The sequence below is a fragment of the Zalophus californianus genome, chromosome 9 (genome assembly GCF_009762305.2).
Source record: "Zalophus californianus isolate mZalCal1 chromosome 9, mZalCal1.pri.v2, whole genome shotgun sequence".
Lineage (NCBI taxonomy): Eukaryota > Metazoa > Chordata > Mammalia > Carnivora > Otariidae > Zalophus > Zalophus californianus.
In genome coordinates, this window is record NC_045603.1 from 133,622,576 (window position 1) to 133,647,927 (window position 25,352).

The 25,352-nt window shown below is 47.1% G+C and overlaps 1 protein-coding gene across 5 annotated transcripts in view; it reads left to right on the forward strand.

Moving 5' to 3' along the window:
• SFMBT2 (Scm like with four mbt domains 2) overlaps positions 1-25,352 on the forward strand; it is a 230,237-nt gene that overhangs the window by 19,004 nt on the left and 185,881 nt on the right. For 4 of the 5 annotated variants that reach the window (XR_003520061.2, XM_027595002.2, XM_027595005.2 and 1 more), the window contains exons 2-4: positions 3,394-3,545; positions 11,848-11,942; positions 13,639-13,879. Coding sequence is in view for 4 of the 5 variants with exons in the window: in XM_027595002.2 (XP_027450803.2) it covers positions 3,446-3,545; positions 11,848-11,942; positions 13,639-13,879 (436 nt within the window). In the remaining variant the exon portion in view is untranslated. The remainder of the gene's footprint in view (positions 1-3,393; positions 3,546-11,847; positions 11,943-13,638; positions 13,880-25,352) is intronic. The other variant, XM_027595004.2, reaches the window with a different exon arrangement.

The window sequence follows — 25,352 nt, forward strand, 5'->3', positions numbered from 1 at the left end:
ACCGTTAACACTGAAAGAAGCTCTGGTAGGTTCATAGAACTTTAGATTTGGGGAAAAGGGCCCAATGATTACATCTAATCAAGCTTTCATGAGAAGTTTGAAGGAACAGAGAGGTCAAGTAATTTGCCTAGGTCACACAGCTAGATCGTGGCCTTGTTACTCTCCAAGTTACTTACTATAATTGTGTTGCTCAACAACTTTAGAGGGGAGAGGAGCCAATTAGAGTGGGATTAACTTTACATAGGATCACAAGTGTATTGTAAAAAACAGGAAGTTACCCTTTAAAAACCCAGCTTTGTGAGCTTTCTTTTCATGTCTTTAAAAAAAAAGGTACTTTCATTAATAGAAAGTTTTACCTTTGGTCTTGAAACTAATATATATTTTAAGAAGCAAAATGAAATATGCTTCCTTTTAAAAGTAGCCCTTTTTTGGGGGTGAGGGTGTTGGAGGCAGGAAAAGGATTTACTTTCAAAATCCTGTTTCCATTTTGCAGAGCTTCTGGGTCAGTTTTCACCAGTATTTGCTACCCCCTCAAAGTCCATCGGAAGTAAATTTCTGTGGACGGGTTTGTCATTCCCCTATTTAACCTGATTTCTCCGGTAATGTTTATTTCCAGAGGCACTGCCTAGGTTCCGTGCGTTGCTGAGAGCGAGCTGTGGAAAGGGATTTATTCTAGGAAGCTGCCTCCAAGCTGTGAAGAGATCGCGCCTTGTTAATGTCGGGGGGACTCCTCGGTTGTTTGCACCATGTCCTGTGGATTGCACTTTTGAAATACGCTGTGCACTTGTTTGCTTGTTTTGTACCCAGACCTTCGTCCACACGGTCCTGTTTCACTCGTGTCCCTGTCTGTCCGTCTGTCTGGCCGGAGCGACTTTTCTGGAACAGATCAATCAGATCATTGCACTCCCTGCGTTGAATCCTGCGGTGTCTACTCCTGCCCGCAGAGTTGGGGTCCTCGCTTTGGCAAACCATTCTCCTCTCCTTGGGGTTCGGCCTTGAGTCTGTTCTGCTAGCACGTTCTCCGATCCTGCCCCCCCAACCTCGTGGTGGTCTCTGCTTCTCTCTGTGTTTCTAGTGTTCCCTGTTGCTGACCAGCTTGTAAGGGGTCAGTGCATGCCCCCAGTGGGGATGCCCTCTGTTCCAGGCCGTCTGTGATACTCTGTTGGCTCCATGTGTCCCCCCCCCGTGTCATTCAGCTGCTTGTCCTTCTGCACCACCACCCCCATCCTTGGAAATGTCCCCGACAGACTCCAGTGGACATCCGTGAGGGAGGCAATGTTTTGCAGAGGGTGCTGCGTCTTCCTCTGGCTGCCCCTGTTGTTGGTGGGCGTGGTGTCCCCGTCTAGGTGATCGGGTGATCCACAAACTCAACACACACGCTTCTGTCATTGCGGGCAGGTGTGTGTTGTCTGCTGCGTGCTCCCTGTGCGTGTTCTCGCACTGGGTGCTTGTGGGCTGTTGGGTCTCTGGTGGGCTGGCCACACTCGCTTATCAACAAGTGAGTTCTCTGCAGATGGCATCGGCCATTGCTCCTGGATGCTGGTGGCGCTGGAGACACACTGGTGAGTACCACCACCCGCTGTAACATCCAGGCCCAGGGCATGAGAACTTGCAGGGAGCCCTGGCGACCTGTCCCTCTCCTGTCTGGTCAGCTGCGTGCAGCCCCGTGGGGAGGAGATCTCCAGAACCATGGATCCCCACAAATTCCAGTGTCTGTGTCATGATAGGACTCGGAAAGGAGTGTTCTTATTAGGAGAATACAGTTCTGCCTGTCATCATGTGCGTTATTTTAGCAAACTGATGTCGCTGGGGTAAAATTAGCCTAAATGTGCAAAGTGCTGGGTTTGCCAGTGCCCTCTGTTTTAAAGCATCTTGAAACCCGTCTATCTGTTCCATGGGTTCCCTTTAGTCTTTCATTTAAAAAAATATTTTAGAAACACCGAGTTTCTATTTAGGTTTAAGTCGTTCGTGTGCGCACCCAGTTTCCTTGCACCGTTGGTCTTAGATGCTGCTGCTGGAGGGCGGGGTTAGGACTCTCTCGCCTTGCTTTCTCGGCCCCACGCAGCGCTCCGGTGAGCGTGTGGTGTTTACCGATCCTTAATGTGGCTTTTAAACAAACCCAAGAAGCCATTTCAGCCTTTTAGTCAGTGCTTTTCCTATTTTTTGGGACAGCCGTGCCTTACATTGTATCTCTGGTCCTGACTTCTCCTCAGACCACACAGCCTCACTTTGCTTCAGAAAATAGGAAAAGCTCCTGTGCTCAGAGACTGTGAGATGAGTAAAAGATAATCTCCTGGTTGGTTACGTTCGCCTGATAATGTGTCATCTCATTTGCTTATTCATGTACTTACCTTCGTACCAGCAAGATGCATAGGTTGCTGCTGGAAGAAGCAGTCGAGATATTTCCATGGTTCCTATTCTAAAATAGGTATTTCCTTTCTTTGTATTTTGATTGAGAAATGGCTTTGTATCCCTGCCCCCACAGCGTCTGCCATAGTATTTTATATAAACAGGTGGCTAATAAATACGTGCTGGGTTAAGTTCCCATGCTGTGTACCTGGTACCTTGCCCATCTCCTCCTGGTGGAGTTTTCTGTCTTCTTCCTGCAATTGCACAGATGACTAACACCCTCTTAGGAACCTTTAATTTTGACCACCCCTCCAAATAATTTTCCAGGAAAGCAAAGTGAATAGCACCAAAAGAGGTGTGTGCATGTGAGAGTGTGTGTGTGTGCATGCGTGCGCACGCGCGTGTGCATGTGGTTGGCGGTTTAAAAGGGGGTGGTATTCTTAAAAGGTATCTTACTGTATGTGAGTGACAAAATATTCTATTTATAGGTGTAGAGGCAGTATGCTTTTCTTCATCCGTCCTTGCCCTTTTGCTGATTTAATCTTTCATCTACGCGTGCAATAAAAGTAGATGTTGAATGAGTGAAAGATGTAAAAGCCCCGCATGGCTGTGTCTAACCACCAGAGAGGTCAGCGGCGACCCTTAGGGGTTGCGTGTGCCTGGCTATTTCATGGTAAATGAACTAAATTGTAGGTTCTGTGAGAAGCACCTGTCATTTTACCTGGTTTTCCACCTGTCGTATCAGAATGCAAGTGAGGAATAGCCATGCTATTATAGGAAAAATCTAATTGGTCAGAAAGCACATTGGCAAACGTCGGTACTTTAACTGGGTCTGGTCGCGCATTGCTCAGGACATGCGAGATGTCTCACCCGTGCGTGGGTTTTTTCTGTTATCAACATGACGTGGCATCCTACCTGTTACAGTGACCTGGTAGTAGCTCTGATAGGATGCTGTTATTTTGCGGGGCGGGTGGGGGGACTTTAAAAACAAAGGAATATAATCAAGGTGCTCTGATTTTTTTTTTCTTTGTTGGTTGTTCTTAGGTAATTCCTGCTGCAGGATGCATTAAGAGAAGAGGATCCTTACTCACTAGGCATGGAGAGCAGCTTGTCAGCGTCCAGCATGCAGGACCCTTCCTCCTCACCCTTGGAAAAACAGCAAAACTCAGCGAGTGGTAATGGAGGTCTCGATTCAGGTGGGGCTTTGTTTTCTGGATCTCTCTCTGACGCTTTGATTTAGTGAGCAATCTTCCCGAAAATGTTCAGGAAACAACGGGGTAGACATCTCGAGATCTCTCACACTGCCTGTTCCTAGGATTTGCTGTCATATTTATAAGCATAGAGCGGCTTGAAAGTTACGCAAAGTTTGGCTCAAAATGTAGTATTTCCTATACTAGACGGAGAGGGGTAGGTTGCAGTGAGGTGACAGATCACTTCAGAGTCTCAGTGGTTAACATAATAAATGTTTACGTATCATTCGCGCTAGCTCTAGAAAGAGCCGGTGCGCTTTTTGCGGATTCATGCCACACGGTCTTTTTGTTACGGGGTAAGCAGAGCTCGAGGGTCGTGAATCAACAGTGTGACATGCTCTGGCTCCGAACACACAGCTGTTACTTTTGCTCAGAACCTCTGGACCAGGACCTGTCTCATGTTGGCACCGCTACAGGGGAGGTGGGAACGTCAGCTTGTCTCCCTAGTGCCCAGAGGAACAGGACAGTGGAATCTGCCCAGGCACTGATGCTGGCACCCCCTCTCCTCTCCGAAACCTTGAGCACGGCTCTCAGAGAAGTGCCTAATGGGAAAGAAATTTAGGTCATGGGAATCCGTGGTAAAGTTTTTCTCCCTTTGAGGAACCTAACACCTAACCAGTCTTTGACTGAATTTTAATGTTTCGTCGATGAATTTTTATGTGCCTCTTTTTCTAAATGCTCACACAAGAGTCCATTTTAAAAAGACACTTCGGGCGCCTGGGTGGCTCAGTTGGTTGAGCGACTGCCTTCGGCTCAGGTCATGATCCTGGAGTCCCGGGATCGAGTCCCGCATCGGGCTCCCTGCTCGGCGGGGAGTCTGCTTCTCCCTCTGACCCTCTTCCCTCTCATGTGCTCTCTATCTCTCATTCTCTCTCTCTCAAATAAATAAATAAAATCTTTAAAAAAAAAAAAAAAAAAAAAAAAAGACACTTCTTTTTTCTTTTTCTTTTTTTAAAGGATGGCTCTATTTGCATAACAGCAGATTAAATCAGGACAGCTTAGCTGTCTGGATCATGAACGTTTGCTCTGGTGAATTCATGTAAAAAATGTTGATCCTTAATTCAGTGAGAGATTTGACCCTTATCCAGAGAAGTCACGATGTTTGTCTTCATATTCTGATGAGTGCCGTCAATGGCAGAATTACAGATGGCTCGATATCGTTGGATTTACTGCATTAACTCAAATTTATATCTTTATCTGCAAAAAATCTGGAAACCCCTGAGGCTATTGCCTAAATATGTGGAAAAATGTTAGTGTCTGCTTCAGAATCAGCCCAGTTTCCCCACCTGCCCCCCTGGGATTTTTCTGTACCTAAGCTGCAGTGAGGAAACTTCTGGAAGCAGAGCTGAGTCATTGTCCCCCAGTGGAAGTATGGAAATTCTCTTCTGAGGAAACTCATCCCATAGGCGGAAGGTTCACCCTAATTCTACTCTCGTTTAAGTACAAATATGCTTTTTTAAAAAAAATCTGTCTACGTTTGCTGCATGAAATTACGTTTCCAATTTTGGTTCCCTGGGCTTTCACTGGCCTTTGCTGAATGCACATCCCGTGTCTGTGACCGCCTCATTTTCAAAGGTGTGTTTTCAAAACTGTTTTAAAAACAAAACGTGTGTTGACTTTTCATTTTCTTGCAGCTGCAACGTATCCGTCTAGCTTAAGTAGATTTTGAGGCCCATTGGTAATAATATGGTGTTGGGAGAATTATTTGTGCTGCATTTCCTCGCGGGTGATTCCATGAATAGGGAAGTAGGGGATTTGTTCTGTCACCGGCCAGGCTGGGCTTCTTGCTGACTGACGTCTAGTCGTGTGCACATACTTCATGGAGGCTTCCTTGCTTGTGCACAGTGGGCGGCCAGAATCATACAAGACCTGAAGATCTTTACCAGAAATGGTAGTTCTGAAGAGCTCCAGATGATCTTAACATGTACAGACATGGGCCCCAGAGCTTTTTTCCCCCTTACATGGCTGATCTGTCCTTTCCCCTTGGAATTTCCATAAGCACCTCTTCGTGATGGTCTGGACTTGTGGGTGGTTCCACAAGGAGCGACTCCTAAAGGAGAAATGAATTTAAGGCAGGATCTTAAACCTCTGTAGAGAGCAGAGGCTGACTTGGAGAAACTCAGTGTTTCTCGAACACTGAGTCTGTTACAATGGACTCAAGTATGAGTCGTCAAGAAGCTTATTTTCCCCTTCAAGCTGATAATACAGGAAACAGTTCCCGTTGTGGTGTCAGTGGTGGGGGTGTCTGGTTGTGGGGCCCACTGTGACATGGTTGGGGCCGCCACGGGCCATTTGGCCGCGAGCGTTTCGGATGAGACTCGCTTCCCAGAAGAGCAGGGGGAAGGCAGGCTCAGCTGGTTCTCCGTTGACAGAGGACAGGTAGGTACATGATCCTGAGTTCGAACGGTATGGCAGGTGCTCTCTAAGGACTTTTATGTGTGTTGACTCAGTTTATCCTTCCATGACCCAATGAAAGTGCTGCTTTTATTATCCACATGGTAAAGAGGAGGAAACCGGATGACATGGCAAAGTCACTTGGCTCTTGTGTTGGAGCCAGGATTTCATTCCAGGCGTCCGGAGGCTCGGAAGCAGGTGCTCTGCACACTGGGTCGTACCTGCCCTTCCGTGCAGGGGGAAGTCACCCACGTGCACGCGAGCACGCCCCCTCCACGCGCACACACGTGCTTTCTGGGACGCAGGCACAACCCCGCTGCTTTCTTGTCCGTTCCTCCGCTCGTCTGCTTGCCCCTCCCCACGTGTGCCAGGACGCAGGCCCGTCGCTCCCCAGCAGGTGACTACACGTAGGTGCCTCTGGCTCTTCTCGGCCCAGATGACGGGGCCAGTGCCTTCCGTGGTTGCCCGCCCCCCCGCTGCTTTGACTTGTGTCCCCACGCCCTACCCCGAGCCAACTGTGCTTCCTCGCGTGGACGATCCATCCCTCTGACGCGAAAACTTCACCAGACAGCAGTGAGCTCCGACTCCCATTAACAGCTTTTTTATTTTCCATTTTGCCTCTTTTCCTAAGGAAAGCTCAAATCCTAGTTTGACTGGCACCTCAGTCCTGTAAAGGAAATAGGCACCACGTGAACGACTCTTCCTCCCAGGAGCGCGGAGGACGTTGCCCGGATGAGCACAGACAGATGGACGGAAGGCCTCCCCAGCGGACAGGATGGACAGTGTTGTCCCCGGGCACGCAGAGAAAGCCGTGGACCCAAACTGGCTTTCTGGAACTCTAGGCTTCTCCAGTTGCCGTGATAAAAGCAAGCAAAACAATATGCTGACATGGTGATAAATAGAGTCCTTGACATTATTTTTCCAGGCTGGCTAAATGTAATTTGCCGATGAAGTCTGTAGATAAAGTGGTGTTGCACATTTAGACCGGGCGGGCCTCTGAGTAAAGAGAATTATGCTGGCAATGTGGGCTTAAATTTTTTTTTTTTTTGGTGTTAGGAATACATTAACTGGAGTCCCACAGGCATTTTTATTCTGGAAGGAAAGGAGTCAATATTCTTGTTAGAAAAATTCAGATTTCTTATTCCTGGTGCCAGGAACTTTAGCATTCTCTGTTAAAAACAAAACCAAACAAAAGACCATTTATATTTATAATAAATTATAAATACTGTCATATTTATAAGCATAGAGCGGCTTGAAAGTTATGCAAAGTTTGGCTCAAAATGTAGTATTTCCTATACTAGACGGAGAGGGGTAGGTTGCAGTGAGGTGACAGATCACTTCAGAATCTCAGTGGTTAACATAGTAAATGTTTATGTATCATTCGCGCTAGCTCTAGAAAGAGCCGGTGCGCTTTTTGCGGATTCATGCCACACGGTCTTTTTGTTACGGGGTAAGCAGAGCTCGAGGGTCGTGAATCAACAGTGTGACATGCTCTGGCTCCGAACACACAGCTGTTACTTTTGCTCAGAACCTCTGGACCAGGACCTGTCTCATGTTGGCACCGCTACAGGGGAGGTGGGAACGTCAGCTTGTCTCCCTAGTGCCCAGAGGAACAGGACAGCGGAATCTGCCCAGGCACCGATGCCGGCACCCCCCCTCCTCTCCGAAACCTTGAGCACGGCTCTCAGAGAAGTGCCTAATGGGAAAGAAATTTAGGTCATGTGAATCTGTGGTAAAGTTTTTCTCCTTCGAGGAACCTAACACCTAACCAGTCTTTGACTGGTTTATTTATAATAAATATAAATATTATATATATTTATATTATACCATTTAGAATAGTAATTTGCCCCCCCGCCCCCTGCACCCCCGGCTGGGTGATTGGGTGATTTTTATGTGTTTTCTTTTTTCCAGAAAATCTCTCTGGGTCCTCTGAGTGCAGGTGACTGTCCCCCCTTCCTTGGGGGATGTGCTGTAGCTGTGAACTTGGCCCTCGGCATGGCCAGCCCTTTCCCAGTGTCGTTCGTGCTGTGGGTCTGTTTAGTGCACTCAGTGGAAGTACTTTTTAAATCTTGTGATAGTATGAGCGGACTATCAGCAGTGAAAATCTCGAAGATTTAATGCCTTCCTTTCTCTTCCCGAGTGTATGAGGAATATCTAGCACATGAGAAGGTGTTGTATGAGATTTCATCGGCTCCAAATCTGCAGACTCTCCGTTCTTTTCTTGGCGAGTGGTCACGGACGTTAGCATTCAGCCTTGCAAAATTAGCCCAGTTTCAGACTATAAAACCAAAACCCAAGATTTGATTACTTAAAAAAAAAAAAAAAAAGGTGTGTGAGCCGTGTGTTTATTCTGCTTTACACTCTCATGTATAAGGTGCGTAAGCGTACACATCTCCACTTTTAGTGTTCTTTTTCTATCAGGAAATTTGCTGGTCACATAAATAGACTTCTCTTTTCTACAACTGAGTGGCTGTTTTCTTGGTCGCGTTTCATGGTCGGTTTTCATGATGTCATGGGGAAAAACGCTTCCGACTGGTGCCTTGGCAGAGGCGGGGAGATTGTCAGAGTTTCCCTGATAAAATGTTTATGGCTTTAAGAGGTTTATGAATCAACTGTAAATATTTGCTCTGGGTTTATGAGGCCTCCACTCATAAACAGTGTGTGTGTTTATCTATTGCTCATTGAAACGTCTTTAGAGAACGAGCTGTTCGGGGAATGTGTGTGCCTGGAGGAAGTACTATGAGTTACAGGTCGGGAGAGGCCTAATTGTAGGGGACCCTAAATTTTGTGTATGATTTTATTGTTTAAAACTACTGGTGCTGGGCACACGAGCTTTAATTTTTAAAATCCCATTCCAGGTTTGACTTTTAAGTGTTTTCTGTGGACCATAGAGTGTGAACAGCACTCTGTAGCAGTGCCGTTAGGGACTCGCTGGGGAGTCACTGGGAGACCTTTCTGTCTCTTGGTGACTTAAACGAACACCCGAGTGATGCCTGAAAGCCATCTACAGCCTGTTTATTGCAGGAAGAGAAACATGGTTTGTAATGAATTAAAATTCAGTGGGAACCAAGTTTTGGGTAGAAGACTAGTAGCCTCGACTGGACTTGTATGAAGAGTGAAGAACCGTAGTGAGCAGTCTCGAAGCTGAAGCTGAGAAATTTAAGCCAGGCTCTCACCCTCCCGGACGATGCCAAGTGATGGCATCACCGGTCCTTCCAGGTGTGGTGCGGAAGCTCACCGAAGCTTTCTAGCCCCAGGCACTAGCTGCTGCAGGACTTCCTCCTCGTTCTGTCTCCACGCAGATGTTTCTGATGCCAGGGAAGCCAGCACTCCCTGAGAGTCCTTCCGTTTTCCAGGAGCTGGTAATTCACCCAGGGGCTCTCCCAGGACCTTCTGCCTCCGAAGGCCCAGGACTGAGTTTCATGGCCACGTCGTCCCCCTGGTTGTGCCCTCCTGCCAGAGGCTCTAGGGGCTCTCTGCACACTGTTCTCTCTGAGCTTGGCTACTGCCTCCCGCCTTCCCCCATCTCCTGCGTCTTCCCACTGCCGGGCTTGGCTCTGGAATGCTCTCATGCTCACCAGCACAGAAGACAAGCTGGCCCTGGAGCCTGCCTTGGGTGGTGGTGGTGGAGTGCATATGCCCTACGCGTGGTGCAGGCAGAAGGGAGACATGGAAAGGTGTCTCGGGAGAGTTCCAGCTTGAAACCCGACAGCCCGAGTTGGATTCCTGCTTCTGTGGCTGGGCAGTTGCATGGTCCTGGTGACTGACCGCCCTACCCCAGCCTCTCTGGGCTCCCGTCATCTCTTCTGTGCAATGGGGATGGTAGTCACCGTCTGTCAGGGTTCTTGGAAGGAGGAAACAGGGTGATGCACGTAAAGAAGTTAGCAGAGAGCTCGTGGAGCTCTTGTCACGACCCGGTGGTGGTTCTGTGGGGCCGGAAGTGGGTGACCCTGGCTGGGGCGGGCAGGCCTGCAGGTGGCGTGGGCTCTGCGGGAGCCAGACAGGTAGGGTGTAGAGAAATTACAGACTTCCTTGGCACCAGGCACCCCGAAAAAGTGAGATGTGCGCAGGCATGCTTCTGGCTAGTGCATCAGAAAGCAAACCTGGTAATCGATGCCTGCAGCCTTTTGGGGAAAAGAGTTGTGGGTCGTGTTGTCAGGTGACACCCGGAGGGGTTTTCCAGAACGTGACTGCTTCCCTGCGGGTTTGTCTCACTGTGTCTCAGCAGTATATCTTTGTTAGCTAGCCACTGTGGGAATCTGCTGATTTTTTTTCAGGGAGCCTGTTTCCAGTGGAAGGACCTAAATCCCTGGATAAAGTGGAAAGTTGGGAGAAAAATAAGGGAAAGATTTTCTCTTCAGGGAGCTTTTCTTTTTCTTGCACATTTAATTACAAACCAGCTTACAGGGGTCAAAGTTGAGGAGGCTAGTTCCAAGCAACTTTGATTTAGAAGACAAAATTTAAGGTAACTGCTTTTAATCTAGCATTTTCTGGTTTTACAAAAATGATCTTCTGCCCATTTCTGAGACTATACAGAGTATCGCAGGAAAATTACTTTTCCTACTTACAATTGAAGAAACCTTTGGTAGAAAATGGTTGTGGTAGCCTGCAAGAACAAAGCTTTCTTTCCTAGAGCCTCCTGTTGCTGGTTCCCCTGGATCACCTGCCAGGATATACCACTTCTCCATTAATAACATGACCGAGAGCAGTATTTATTTTTGGCCTGTGAAATAGGCTCTTGCTTATAGAAGATACACAGGTTGAACATCCATTGAGCATTATTGCAAGGAAAGAGAAGCTAAACTTTGAAGATCTTACTTATCCACGTGTGTGGAATACCCCTACTGCTCTCTGTCCTTTCTTTATGATACGATAGCCTTGCAGATATGCTACAATAATGTTTACAGCTTTTGAGTGCTTTCCATTGGAAACTGTGATGTAATACTGTTATCCGTGCTTTAAAATGAGCTATTTGGTTCTTTTTGACTATATAGATTATATCTTATGCACAATCTTAAATGTTTTGAGAATTGCTTGATTGGCAGCTGGTTGGTTTCTGTCACTCAGTTGCTAGGTGACCTCACATACTTGAGCAATCCTTCTGGACCTCCAGTAGTTTTTTCCTTGGGATAACATCAGAGTCAATGCTTCCTAAAGTTCCTTATGACACTAACAGTCTGTGCTGTTACTTTATGATCTCAGCCGTCGGAAGTAAATGCGTGGTCAGAGGTGCTCATGCTGTCTACATGTCAAGGTACCTCCTCAGTGCCCGACGGTTTCCTTTACCCTGTCGTCCAACCTCCCCGGAGAAGGGAGTGGCCACAGTGAGGGCGGCTGATTCCAAACAAGTACTCTAGCATGCGGCAAATATGCCCTGAAACAAATCTCATTTCATTTGCCTGAGAGTGCCTAATTTTACCCTTGATTTTGCCAGCGTAGTTCAGGCAGGATTTCTTCAGTGTTCCCTTTCCTTAGTCAACACCCCACAGTCAGCACGCCAAAGCCGACAGTATCAGCAGCATCCTTTTTTCTTTTCTTCAAGGTTTTTATTTATTTATTTGAGAGAGAGCGAGAGAGCACAAGGGAGGGGAGCAGCAGAGGGAGAGGGAAAAGGCAGCTCCCCACTGGGCAGGGAGCCCGACATGGGGCTCGATCCCGGGACCCTGAGATCATGACCTGAGCCGAAGGCAGATGCATAACCGACTTAGCCACCCGGGCGCCCCTCAGCAGCAGCCTCAACAGGATCCTCCTGCACGGTTGAATTCCATTGTCTCTTGCATTAAGGATTTCCTGCTCTTTATGGAAGGCCCGTGCCTTTCCATTCTTCACTCTGTTTTTCTTTGTCTTTTGACAGAAGAAGGCTCGAGCCTGGAGGAAATTGGCTTTAACTGGGGAGAGTATCTGGAAGAAACAGGTACCAGCGCAGCTCCTCACACGTCCTTCAAGCATGTACGTAACACCCCTCGTCTTTCTGGTCTGCATTTGGAGGGGGGGGAGGGGCATCTGCAGGAAGATGCCGAACCTTTGGGAATAAAAGGGAAATTGAGGCAGGATTTCTTAGAAATCCAGAGGTGAGGGCGATGTCCATTTGCCTTCCACAGACAACTGCAGGAAAGATGGGCCTTGTCTTCATACTTGAGGTCTTCCGGTAACGGGGGCTGGGCCCAGGGTGGGTCTCAGTGTGTGAAGAACAGTGTGCACCTTACCCTTATTCTGCACCCTACGGAGCCAAAGTAGACAGACGTGGCCCTGCAAAGGGCACACAGCCTGAGACAGGTAGGATTGATGGGAATAAAGAGCCAGCAAACGAGGTCAATACATGTGATGAGTAATATCATCTAGGAGGGGTAGTGGCTGTATATTTTTTATTTTGAATGGATATTTGTCTTTCAGAAGGACACCTAAGAGTCTTAACAACCATCTGTGGGCAGATGAGTGAAATTAGAAGAAATAACTCTAAACACTCAGAACACATTTGGATCAAACCAGAAAATCATTTTCATCAGTAATATTTCTTTGAACGATGCACGTAGCGTGCCCCGTGAAGGGCAAGTCCCGGGAAATAAAAGATGGAGGATTTATCAGACTTTTGCTTATGTATGAGATTTTGGTAATATATCATTAGCAAGGGAAAGACTAAATTTTCAGGGCCCAAGTTCTGAGGCATTACTATAGCTTTACTGGAAATGAAAGTTTAATTCTGAGAAACAGTTTTTTTTTTTTTTTCCACTGAGATATCCAAAGCAAAGATTTAGCCCAAGTCTGGTAAACAAACTGGGGCAGTTTTCTAGCCTATTCGTGCCTTTGGCTCTTTTGCCTCTTAAGATGCTGGGATGACTTGGCTAGATCCCTTGAGGGGGTTTAGGAAAGAGATACTGATCCACAGATTTTTCCTTCTTTTCTGTACCAGGAAGTTATCAGTATTTCTCCATGTGGAGCCACCCTGTTCTCTTAGATCCAGTCATATCTCCCACTTCCCTTTCAACCACAATGTGGTTTCTTTCCGGATGCACAGTTTCTCCAGGCCCATGTGCCAGGTTTAGAGGAAGGGTAGCATGGACCCCTGGACGAGCCACGTAGAATCCCAACATCTCTTAAGCATGTGCTCCTCGAGGGTGTCAGATGTGTGAGCTTTCGAATGTTGTGGCTCACCAGGCTGCACATATTAATAGACTATAACCCTTAATTTAAAATAAAAAGAAATGCATTCTCGAAGGCTATGCTATTCGCGCAGTGGCCTCTAGACACATGGAGCTACTGAGCACTTCAGAAGCCTGCCGTCCGAATGGACACGTGGTGTGAATGTCGAAAGCTGGCTGGATTTTGCAGGCTTCCTTGGAAAAGAACAATGTAAACCAACTCCGTGTCTTTCATGTTGATTACATCTTGAAATAACAATATTTGGGATATATTGTGTTAGATAAAATACATTACTCAAATGAATTTCATCTGTTGTATCTTTCTAATTTCTCACATGGCTACTAGTAAACACAACATCTGGTGGGTGGCTCGCGTGGTATTTCTCTTAGTGCTGTTCTAGGGTGAGAGGAATACTATTTTTAAGTGCCGTGTGTTCAGTAGTTCTGGTCCTCTTCTGGGTGTGTCCGATATAATGACATTGTCCCCGTGTTTCTCTTTCTTGAAGGTTGAAATCAGCCTTCAGAGCAATTTCCAGCCGGGGATGAAGTTGGAGGTGGCCAACAAGAACAACCCAGATACGTACTGGGTGGCCACGGTCATCACCACCTGTGGGCAGCTGCTGTTGCTACGTTACTGTGGTTACGGTGAGGACCGCCGGGCCGACTTCTGGTGTGACGTGGTGATCGCGGACCTGCACCCTGTGGGTTGGTGCACGCAGAACAACAAGGCCTTGATGCCCCCGGACGGTAAGCTCCCCGCATCCCGATGGCCAGGTGCCCACATCCCGAAGCCTTTCGATTCACACTTGGTCAACGTTCAGGATGCTCGTAGAGACTTGAAAACTGATTTATTGGGAGGTCTGGTGCTTTGCAGGTTGTTTCTTGAGTTCTAGTGTCGGGAGGGCTCCAGAGTGGGGGGACCTGGGTACATTTTTACTTGTCCACTGAGCCCACCGGGGCCTTCTGGAGACTAAGGCTTTGGAGTCTAGTCCTCAGATGGGTGTGCGGAGGGCAGGAGAGCAGGGCTGAGGGATGGATGCCCATGATTGAAGTCTTGTGTTCCCTTTGGAGATGGATGATGTTGCTTTTCTTCTGCTTTAGAGACTGGGCGTTTTTTATTTTTAAGAGTTTATTTATTAGAGAGAGAAAATGAGCTGGAGGGAGAGGGAGAGAGAATCTGAAGCAGACTCTGTACCGAGTGCAGAGTTTGACACTGGGCCCGATCTCATGACTGCAAGATCGTGACCTGAATCGAAACCCAAGAGTTGGCCGCTTAACCAGCTGAGCCACCCAGGTGCCCCGAGACTGGCATTTTGAATAGTCACATAGAGCACCTAAAACAGGCTTCTCTGATAAGTTTTCATCTGCCTTCTTGTGGGGAGACTGTCGGGGTGGGAAGCGTATAGAAAATGGAACAGATGTGGAGAAATGACATTACTCTCGAGGGAATCGTCAGAGCTTGTAGAGATAAGATCCATTTAGTTGCTGGAAAACAGTGGTTCCCTACAGTGACCGTACCCCCCAGGGGACACTCAGCCATGTCTGGGAGCATTTTGGGTTACAACAGAGAGGGTGCTGCTGCTGGCCTCTGGTGGGAAGGCCGGGGTGCCGCACAAGACAGTCCCCGAACCAGGGAGTCATGGGGCTCGAACTGCAGTGGCACGGACTTGGAGAAACCCAGAAGGAGCTCGTCTGATCCCGTAAGTGAGAAAAGCCACGTTTCCAAATACTTGAATCTTCACACCCTGTTTTCAGTGTTCGATTCTGCGGTGACGGCAGCGGTGATGCTTGAAGACTTCGGATGCTGATGCTCAGGCCTGTGTCATGTCTTCATAGTACCTGTCTGCCTATTTTAATTTTGACTTGATATCTTTATTTCCACTTGACAGGTAACGTTTCAGAGCTGAATTCCGAGGTCCTTTTTGTCCACCATATTGGCAGTTGCTTTCACCCGGAACTTTTGGATTTTGTCTTCTTTCTGAAGTTCTTATATATTCTTCTGATTGGTGGGAATGGTCTGTGCCTTTCTACTACCCCACGTCGTGCATAATTGAGAGCCGGCTGAGAGGCGGTCATGGCCCTATAGACCCATGATCATGGAGCTTGAGTTGTAGTTCTGTGATGTTTATAAGGACAGAATACGTTGCCTGGGCCTCAGCTGACATCGTGGCCCCTGAGTGCCCCAGAAGAAAGAGAGACGGGCCCTTCAGTCCTGTTTTGGGTCATTGCACCTGTGCTCCCCCATGCGCAGGCCCTCCTCCCGCCCCCCTGCCTCCTCCAGCTGTGAGCTCACAGGCAACCAAGGTCAGACCCCGTCTTTGCTCACAAAGCCGCTGGTGCCCTTGGAGTTGATCACATTTGCAGCTGTGCCCCTTGCCCCCACTTATTGATACTTGAAAACAAATTGAGTGACGATACACATACTGTAAAATTCATCCCTTGGAAGTGTGCCCTTCAGTGATTTTTGGTGTAGTCACAAGGCTGCACAACTGTTTTCATTGTCGTAATTCCAGAGCATTGTCATCACCCCGTAAGGGAACCCTGTGCCCATTGACCGCCACTCCGTTCTCCCAGTCCCTAGGCGCTGGCGGCCGCTGGTCTGCTTTGTTTCTGCGGCCTCGTTTATGGAGACACACGGAATCGCAGAATGGGAGGCTGCTTGCGTTTGGCTTCTTGAACTTTGCATCGTGTCCTGGAGGCTCCTCCCTGTTGTTCAGCTTGTGGGTCAGGACGACTTTCCCTGGCTGCATACTATTCCGCTGGGTGTCTGTACTGCACTGTGCTTCTGCATTCGGCTGTGGGTGGGTGCAGGGTGCAGCTGTAGTCCCTGTTCTGTGGTTTTACCCCAAATGGTGGGCTCCGCAGTGGGAAATTGTTCACTTGTGTAGCCCAGCGCTAATACCTGTCCCTGGCGAGTTCTCAGTAAGTGCTCATTGACGGAGTGAATGCTCTGGAAGGAGGTTATTATCTCTGCTTATTATATAGATTCCCTTAGGAGAGGAATCCCTGCCGTTATGTCCACAGGTAGTGCCTTTCTTCCTGGCCTTTGAGTCAGGGCAGTGTGAGCCTTGTTTCTGTTCTCTCTGCGGAGGGAGGGGCACTCGTGGGCGGTGACCGGCCCGCCCTGTGTTTCTGTGTCCCGTCCCAGTTCTGCACGCACACATCGTGGGCTGAACTGGGTAAAGCTCTCCCCAGCGTGTCCCGGGCCCGGCCTGCACTGTAGGTCTGTCGTAAGTGACACTTTTATATTTCTTTTATTTTTTTAATCCTCTTTACAGAGTTTTAAGTGCATGGAAACTTGTGAACTGTAAGCACAGTGTCAGCCCATCCCTAGAACTTTCATGTCTTGCATAACTGAAGCTTTGTACCCACTGAGCAGCAATCCCCCACTTCCCCTCCCCTGGAAGCCACCATTGCACCACCCGCTTCTCTGGGTTTGATCGCTTCCGATTCCTCACCTTCCTGGAGGCGTGCAGTATGTGTGCTTTTGTGACTGGCTTGCTTTCCCTCAGCATCGTGTCCTCGAGGTTCATCCATGTGCAGCATGTCCTGGGATTTCCCTTTTTTTCCTTTCAATTTTTTTTTTAAAGATTTTATTTATTTATTTGAGAGAGAGAGAATGAGAGATAGAGAGCACGAGAGGGAAGAGGGTCAGAGGGAGAAGCAGACTCCCCGCTGAGCAGGGAGCCCGATGCGGGACTCGATCCCGGGACTCCAGGATCATGACCTGAGCCGAAGGCAGTCGCTTAACCAACTGAGCCACCCAGGCGCCCTTTTCCTTTCAATTTTATTGAGATAGAATGAAGCTACGGCAGTGTGTGAGTTTGGTGAACACCTGTCCTCGCACAGAGATACAAAAAGGGATCAAAAGAAGCAATGTTTTTTCCTTGTGATGAGCGCTCTCAGGATTGTCTTAAAACGTCCAAATAGACCACACAAGCAATGTTAGCTGGAGTCCTCACGTTGTGCCTTCTGTCCCCTGTACGATCATAACTGGACATTTGTCCCTCTCGACCTCCTTTATCCAGTTCCCTTACCCCCCCATGCACGGCCTCTAGTGACCGCACATCTCATCTCCTTTAGTATGAGGGTTTTTGTTTCTTTGTTTTTTGTTTTTTTTTTTCCTTTTGAGTCCACATAGAATTAGATGGTACAGTGTTTGTCTTTGTCTGTCTGACTTATTTCACTTAACATAATGGCTCGGGGGCTGTCTGTGTTGTTGCAAATGGTAGGATTTCCTCGTTTTCTTATGGCTGAAGAATATTCCGTTGTCTATACATACGGTGAACATTAAGGTTGTTTCCGTGTCTTGGACGTTGAAAATAATGCCGCTGGGAACATGGGGGTGCAGATACCTCTGTGACATGGTGTTTTCCTTTGGGTAGATAGCCAGTCACAGAATTCCTGGATCATAGGGTAGTTCTATTTTTAATTTTTTTGAGGAATCTCTGTACTATTTTTCAGAGAGGCTGTACCGATTGGCATTCCCACCAACAGAGCGTGAGGGTTCCCCATTCTCCTCATCGTTGCCAGTGTGTCACCCTTTGTCTGGCTGATAGCCGTTCCACAGGTGGGAGGTGATGCCTCCTGGTGGTTTTGATTTGCATTTTCCTGATGCTCTGTGATGCGGAGAAGTACCCGGATGTGCTCTTTGGAAAAATGTCTCTTCAGAGCTGCTTTTCAGTTTTTCTTTTTCTTTTTATTGAAGTGTCATTGACACACATGTTACATTAGTCTCAGGAGTATTAACACCGTGATTCAGCTTCTCTGTATCTTATGCTGTCCCCACCACAAGTGGAGCTTGTTACAATATCACGGATTCTGCGTGCTGCCTCTTCCATCCCAGAACTGGAAACCTGGGCCTCTCACTTGCCTTCACCGAATACGTGAAGGGAAATGGGTGAAGCTTCTGCCCATTTTTTTATAAAGACTTTATTTATTTATATGAGAGAGAGAGAGAGAGAGCAGGAGCACAAGTGGGGGAGGGGCAGAGGGAGAGGGAGAAGCAGACTCCCTCCCTGCGCAGAGATCCGGGGACTCCCGGATCATGATCTGACCTGAAGGCAAGCTCTTTTTTTTTTTTTTAATTTTTTATTGTTATGTTAATCACCATACATTACATCATTAGTTTTGGATGTAGTGTTCCATGATTCATTGTTTGTGCATAACACCCAGTGCTCCACGCAGAACGTGCCCTCTTTAATACCCATCACCAGGCTAACCCATCCCCCCACCCCCTCCCCTCTAGAACCCTCAGTTTGTTTTTCAGAGTCCATCGTCTCTCATGGTTCGTCTCCCCCTCCGACTTACTCCCCTTCATTCTTCCCCTCCTGCTATCTTCTTCTTCTTTTTTCTTAACATATATTGCATTATTTGTTTCAGAAGTACGGATCTGTGATTCAACAGTCTTGCACAATTCACGGCGCTCACCATAGCACATACCCTCCCCAATGTCCATCACCCAGCCACCCCATCCCTCCCACCCCCCACCACTCCAGCAACCCTCAGTTTGTTTCCTGAGATTAAGAATTCCTCATATCAGTGAGGTCATATGATACGTGTCTTTCTCTGATTGACTTATTTCGCTCAGCATAACACCCTCCAGTTCCATCCACGTCGTTGCAAATGGCAAGATCTCATTCCTTTTGATGGCTGCATAATATTCCATTGTGTATATATACCACTTCTTTATCCATTCATCTGTTGATGGACATCTTATGAAGGCAGACTCTTAACTGACTGAGCCACCCAGGTGCCCCTTCTGCCCATTTTTAAATTGGATCTTTTTTAAGCTATTGAATTGTATGAGTTCTGTATATATTTTGGATATTAACTCCCTGTCAGATCCATGGTTGCAAATATTTTTTTCCCATTCTGTAGGTTGTCTTTTCATTTTGTTAATGGTTTTCTTTGCTGTGCAGAAGCCTTTTTAGCTGGTTGTCGTCCCATTTACTTATTTTTTATTTTATCGCTTGTGCTTTAGGTCTCATGTCCCAAAAGATCATCACCAAGACCGATGTCAAGGACCTTTTTTTTCCTGTGTTTTCTTGTAGGAGTCTTATGGTTTCTGGTCTTACATTGAGGTCTTTAGTTCATTTTGAGTTAATTTTTGTGAGTCATGTAGATAGGGGTCCCTTCTTTTTTAAGACTGAATAATATTCCATCTGCTTTGATTGAAAACAGCCACCAAGGTGAGACAGTACAGTGTCATGTACGATTATTTAATTTCTTTGCAGTCTCTGTCCTCTCATGAAGTAAACCAGTCTGGATGGATGATTTGTGCTGATGGAATAGTGGGAAAATATCGGTGCTACTCGGAGAACGAGAAATCTTCCCGCTCGCCCAGCTCCGCACACGACGGCCACGTAGTAGTGCCTACACCCCCCTCGGGCGGGTCCTCGGGCTGCCTCCCCGCCTTCTCGCTTGTCCTTGCTTATCTCATTCACGACTCACTCTCCCAAGTCTGACACGTTGGCAGCTAAATGCCCTTGGAAAGGCTGCACGATGGTTTCACTTTGTAATAGATTCTCTGGTGAATCGTTTCAGAGACAAGTTCGAGAGTGCTGAATTTTAACACTCTCGGAGCTAATGGGTTCCTTTGGTAGAAATCTATGCTGCTTTGAGAGAGAGGGCATAGTTTATTAATCAATTCTTCTTTCTCGCTTGGATGAAAAATGTGGCAGCAGTCACAGTTCCAGAAGCAACATCAAATTTGTTTCCTACTGACTTTGCGCTATTAGGCAAGACAGAGACACACTTAAAATGACAAATTCCCTGTGAAAAATGGGAACACCCCATAAAGGGGGGCAGCATTAATGTGACGGAAAAATTTGAAGCCCGCTCAGACAATAACAAGTTATGCTAATTGGAGAGTTTCTTTATTGCTCGTTTTAAAGAACTTGAAAAAAAATGCAGTAGGTAATCAATATGACTTGGAAATCTTTAGCGCAGAGAACAAAGTCAGGAAATCGCAGGTTCGTGGGGGCCAAAGGTTTTATTGATTGCTGTAGTACAGGATAATTATTGCTTTGTAGCCAGGGGCGGCAGTTGTCCCGCAGGGAATTGGGGAATCTGTTTTTGAATAGGGATTCTTGTTTGTGCGGTTTTCTGTCTCAGAGAGCTAACGTTGGAAATTCTGCAGCTGTACCCGGTCAGTCTTTGTCATGGTTAAACTTGAAAGGATATCACAGGATATTAACACAAGTTAAAGTCCATGACACATAATGGTTTTGTTTGGGGTGCTCCATGGTGATGGACTTTCTTACCAATCTCAGGGATCGGGGGGCTGTTTTAAAGGGAGGAACATGGCGGTTGGAGCCAGGAGATCTGGTTCTTATCTTGCCTCTGCCATGAGTCTAGCTAGCTAGGTGAATTTCCTCTCAATTTTCTCATCTCTGAAATGAGACTGTCTAATGTCCAAAGAACTTTCCAGTCTGCCATGCGTGGGTTTGGGGTCCTTGCGAAGGAAAGGAGGAGCAAGGGGTGCTAGTATTCTCACGTATACATGAGGAGTGGAGTTGGTTTCGGAACTAGGATCTGTGGAAGTCCAGCTGAGGGGTCTGTACAAAGCACAGAAGTTTCCGTGTTACTCTTGGGGTGATCAAGTTTCAGTGGATCGAGGAACACACGAGGCTTGGGAAGTTATTGGGAGTGCCTGGGTCCATTGTCACCTGCAAAGGATAGAATTTCACTCGATAAAGAATCTTGAGAGTCATCGACTCTGGTTCCCTGTTGGAGCCCAGAGAACTGGGAGTGCTCCTTCCCAGAGCAAGAGTCAGTGGAAGTGTAGCCAAATCAGTCAGTCTTTGCATGACGGCTTCAAAGTACGGGTGGGCAGAGCAAGGGGCTGAGGGTGTGAGGTGATCTTGCCCACCAGACGGAGGAAGCAGAGGGCCACCCCCCTCCTGCTCAGACCGGGTTTGTGTAGCGCTCAAGACCTCGGAGGACATTTTGGGATTGTCCCAAGTAGTCTTAACATCTTTCAGAGTCCCTGCACCAAGACAGTCATTTTAGGATTTGAGATGATAGTTTTACCAACCATGTAGCATCCTTCACGGTCCCATATTTTCTTGCCTTGCTGTTTGCGGTGAATTTAATGTTTGACTTCATGTGAGCCGTCATTCTTTCGCTAAGCCTTACGAGGAGGGAAACCAGCCTGGTGGCAGCTCCACCTCTTTCATTAAGAGGTGATTCCGATCAGCAGGAGAGAGCTCCGTTACTAAGGACACATTCAGAGAGACGTGGGTGCAGTGGCCAATTGGCCGTCCAAAGAGCAGCGTTCCTGCTCATGAGCTAATCGGCACTAATCTTTCATATTAAAAGTATTAAGAGACATACTACATTAAAGCATCAGTAAGTGCAGTGGAGGATTATAGTTCTTATTAGGGGAGCTAGAGGTAAAATAAGTCTTGGCTTAGTAAATCAATAAGGCTTGATTTATGCATAAGCACATGCAAAGCTCGCAAAGGGCAACTGCCAAATAATTATTGTTTATGGTGATAATGTAAGGAAATCATTTAATCCGGTGACTGTTTCACTGTTACTTATTGAGAAGTAGCATCACTATCTCTCAGCGTCTGGGGCGGGGAGTTTGGAGCTCTTGCAGGTACCGACTGAGTCCCTGAAAGGAATGCTCCTATGAGATTGCAGGTAAGTATGTGTGATGATGCCTGTCCAAATAAAACCCCTCGGCTTCTAAATGGAGAAATATTTATGTGCGCTTTCGACTGTTGCAGTAAAAAGTATTGGAATTACGGTGCCTTAGGAATCATGCTACTAATTTTTATTTTCCCCATTATTAAAATTTCTGTAATTTGAATTGCAAACTCTGCAGTCTTGCCAGAATGACTCTATTTACCATCTAAAGTTGAATTGAAATTACCGGGAGTTAGTTAATATATAATTTATTTGAATAAAGGGATGTTTATTCATGAAGTGTTAGAAGCAAGTGTGAACACGGCCTTATGTTATGCGGGTAGATGCTGCCAGGTTCTGAAGCCTGGTCTCAGGACTGTTTGGGGGGATTTTGTTTTTACCGTAGTTGAGTATAAAGTAAGGGCCGCGGCAGGTGATGCACAGTCATGGGACAAACAGACCTTCCAGTTGTTTAACTGCGGACGCTGAGAGGTCGAATTTGATCGTGTTGTGTTTATTACTTAGTTTATTATTTAAATGACATTTTAGCAATACTAATGGAACTTATACATTCCCATTGTTTTCATTCACAGTCCTAAATGTCGTGGAGCCCCTGCCTGTTCAGGTGGTCATCTGCTCGCTTTTCAGGTCTTCTGTCCCCTGTGTGTTGGTTCTTGTTTGCTTGGGTCCTGGAGGCGTCTGGGCTGATATGTACCCTAAGTGTCAGGCAAGGACCAGGACAGCCCCGTGTGTCCTTGTGCCCCCTCCGAGTGTGTGACCTCAGGTTTCCGAGGCTCCATCTTACAACACACCACACTGGACTGGGTGATTGCCAAGTTTTCCTTCCACTCGAAGATGTTCTGAATATAAGAATCCAAAGAGCAATGAATGAGATTTATAAAAGGGCTCTGAAGTAAATAGGCTCTATGAATAGACGCCTACAGAACTGTGTGTGTTTTGTTTTGTTTTGTTTTTAGCCCATGGAAGGAAAAACAAAGACCAAAAAAAAAAAAAATTAAATAAATAAATAAAAGCAGACTAAATGGTTCCCATATAAATCAAAAACCTTGTATAGGTAGTGGTGAACAACTATTTGTTTATGAGTAAAAAATTAGTCTCTTCTCTAATCCCTGCTTCCTGTTTGTACTTGTTTTTTGAAACTCACTATAGTACCCCATGTCCCCTTAATCAGCGTCTTGCCCAGTGAATGAGTCAGTCATGAATTTTGTCCTGTTGGCATCATGGCTTCTCAATTAAAAACAGTTTTATCTACACAATATTTTTATTGTGTGCCTGCTATGTACCAACTAAATTTAACCCTATCCTAAGAAGACCCTTGTCAACTGGCTGGTAGTATTCTTATTTTACTTTTGAAAAATGTGGCTTGGCAAGGGTAAGTCAGCTGTCCCCAGGTCAGACAACTTGAAGTATATTTTAAGGTAAGGGTAATTCCTTCCCCACCCCCAACTTTTGAAATCAATGCTTTGAAAATAGGAGGTCAGTAAATATTTGTTTATTGATTAAGTTGTGTCAATAAGACTTTCGAATCTTTAGACTTGAAATATTGGAAACGCATTACCAAAAAAAGTTGTAGAATTGGCTTCTTGTGGTTTTTAAGAAGAGGGTAGAACGCTCCTTGTCCAGAATGTTTTCCATCTTGTCATTTTTGGAGGCAAATAAATGGAAGAGATTCGGTCTGGAGCTTCCTTGCCAAGTGGTAATCATGAGATTATGTAAAATTATGTAAATTGTATCAGATGCTATTTGGGTGTTTCTGCACTCCATAAAAACTGTAAGCACAAAGCGGCACCGTAAGATTTTCCCTTTTGGTGTTTATCATGAATTAATTTACTTTCTCCTGCTGCTTAATCCAGCGACATCTCCTGTAGGTCAGGCTCCTGTTTGATTCCGTGCGGGACACGGGTTAGTTCCTTGGGTCTCCGTGGCCTCTTGTTGGCCACTGATCGTGCTTCATCTCCCCGCCAGGGTCTGTCTTCTCTGTCCCCCCTTCCCCCGTTGAAGTCCCGGCCCTGGACTGTTTCTGATGGGGCCCAGATAGTGCAGGCCTCCTGTGCCACTCCAGTGTCTGCGCGGTGGACACTTTAAGTCCCCCCGTGACCCCGGTGCAGCGCCTCTGGGAGAAGCCTCCAGGCACCTTGGAGCACACGGGGCTCCTGTAGGGCAGTATGCCCTCCTCGGACCTCTGGCTGTTCCCAGCCTGACCTGCCTGTGTTTTCCTGCCCAGAGCCAGGAACCCTAGCACCATCTGCCTCCCTCCATCATGCCCTTGACTGTCCTCTAGCCTGTTGCACTGCTGAGCTTCTCCCACCCCGCTTCCTGCCCTGGGCTCCTGAACAAGACTCTGCCTTCCTACTGCTTCTTGTTAAGCACCCCCCACCCCATTAAAGCCTCAGGTTTCCAGGGTCATGTCTCTGTTTCACAGCCATGCCTCTATTCCAGAGCTGTGCCTCCATTCTAGAGCTGTGCCTCCATTCCAGGGCCATGCCCTCCATCCAGGGCCATGCATCCATTCCAGAGCCATGGCTCTATTCTAGAACCGTGCCTCCATTCCAGAGTCATGGCTCCATTCTAGAACCATACCTCCATTCTAGAGCTATGCTTCTGTTCCAGGACTATGCCCTCCATCCAGGGCCATGCCTCCATTCTAGAGCCATGCCTCCATTCCAGAGCCATGGCTCTATTCTAGAACTATGTCTCCATCCAAAGCGTGCCTGAATTCCAGAGTCATGCCTCCATTCTAGAGTCATGCCTCTGCTCTAGAGCCATGCCTCTGTTCCAGGACCATGCCTTCATTATAGGACCATACCCTCTGTTTCAGGGTCATTGCACTCTGTTCCATGGTCATGCCTTCACTTCAAGGCCATGCACTCCGTTCTAGGACCATGCACTCTCTCCTAGGGCCATGCCTCCATTCCAGAGTCATGCACTCTGTTCTAGGTTCACGCGCTCTGTGTTCATCTGAGAGGTGGACAGGACCCCCCCCCCCCCATGCTGAGTGTGTCTCCCACAGCTGTATGCTATTCTCTGAGAATGCCTGCCCCCTGGTCTTACTTAACGAGCGGTATGGCTCATGCAGAGATTCTTCTGGATACGGGGTTCTACGATGTGTTTAATAAGTGGGTGATGTGACTTGATCACGGCTTTAGCTTCTTTGAAGGCTTGCATCTATTTTTTATAGCCTGTCCTCCGCTCTGAGAAGGGCCAGACATGTACATCAGGATAGCACAGCAGGGGTCTTTGGTTGTTCGCGCTACACTTGACACCAGGACGAGAGGGGCGTCTGGCCTGGGCTCTGCATTCTGGAAACTCCGCGAGTCACCAGTACAAAACAACTGCGTTTGTTGAAGAACACGGAACCATCTTAGCCACTGGGGGATCTTGCCCTCAGTGTGGGCCTGGAGATACTTTTAATTCTAAGCGTTTTCTCTGTGACGAACACTGGCTGGGCACAAGGGCTAGGATTCTGCGTATCTTTTATGTCCTTAGAAAAAAGGCCTGTGTCTGATTGCTGTGGATTTTGTGGGTTGTGGCACTGCCCTAAAGGAGAAGTAATGCATGTGTTAAT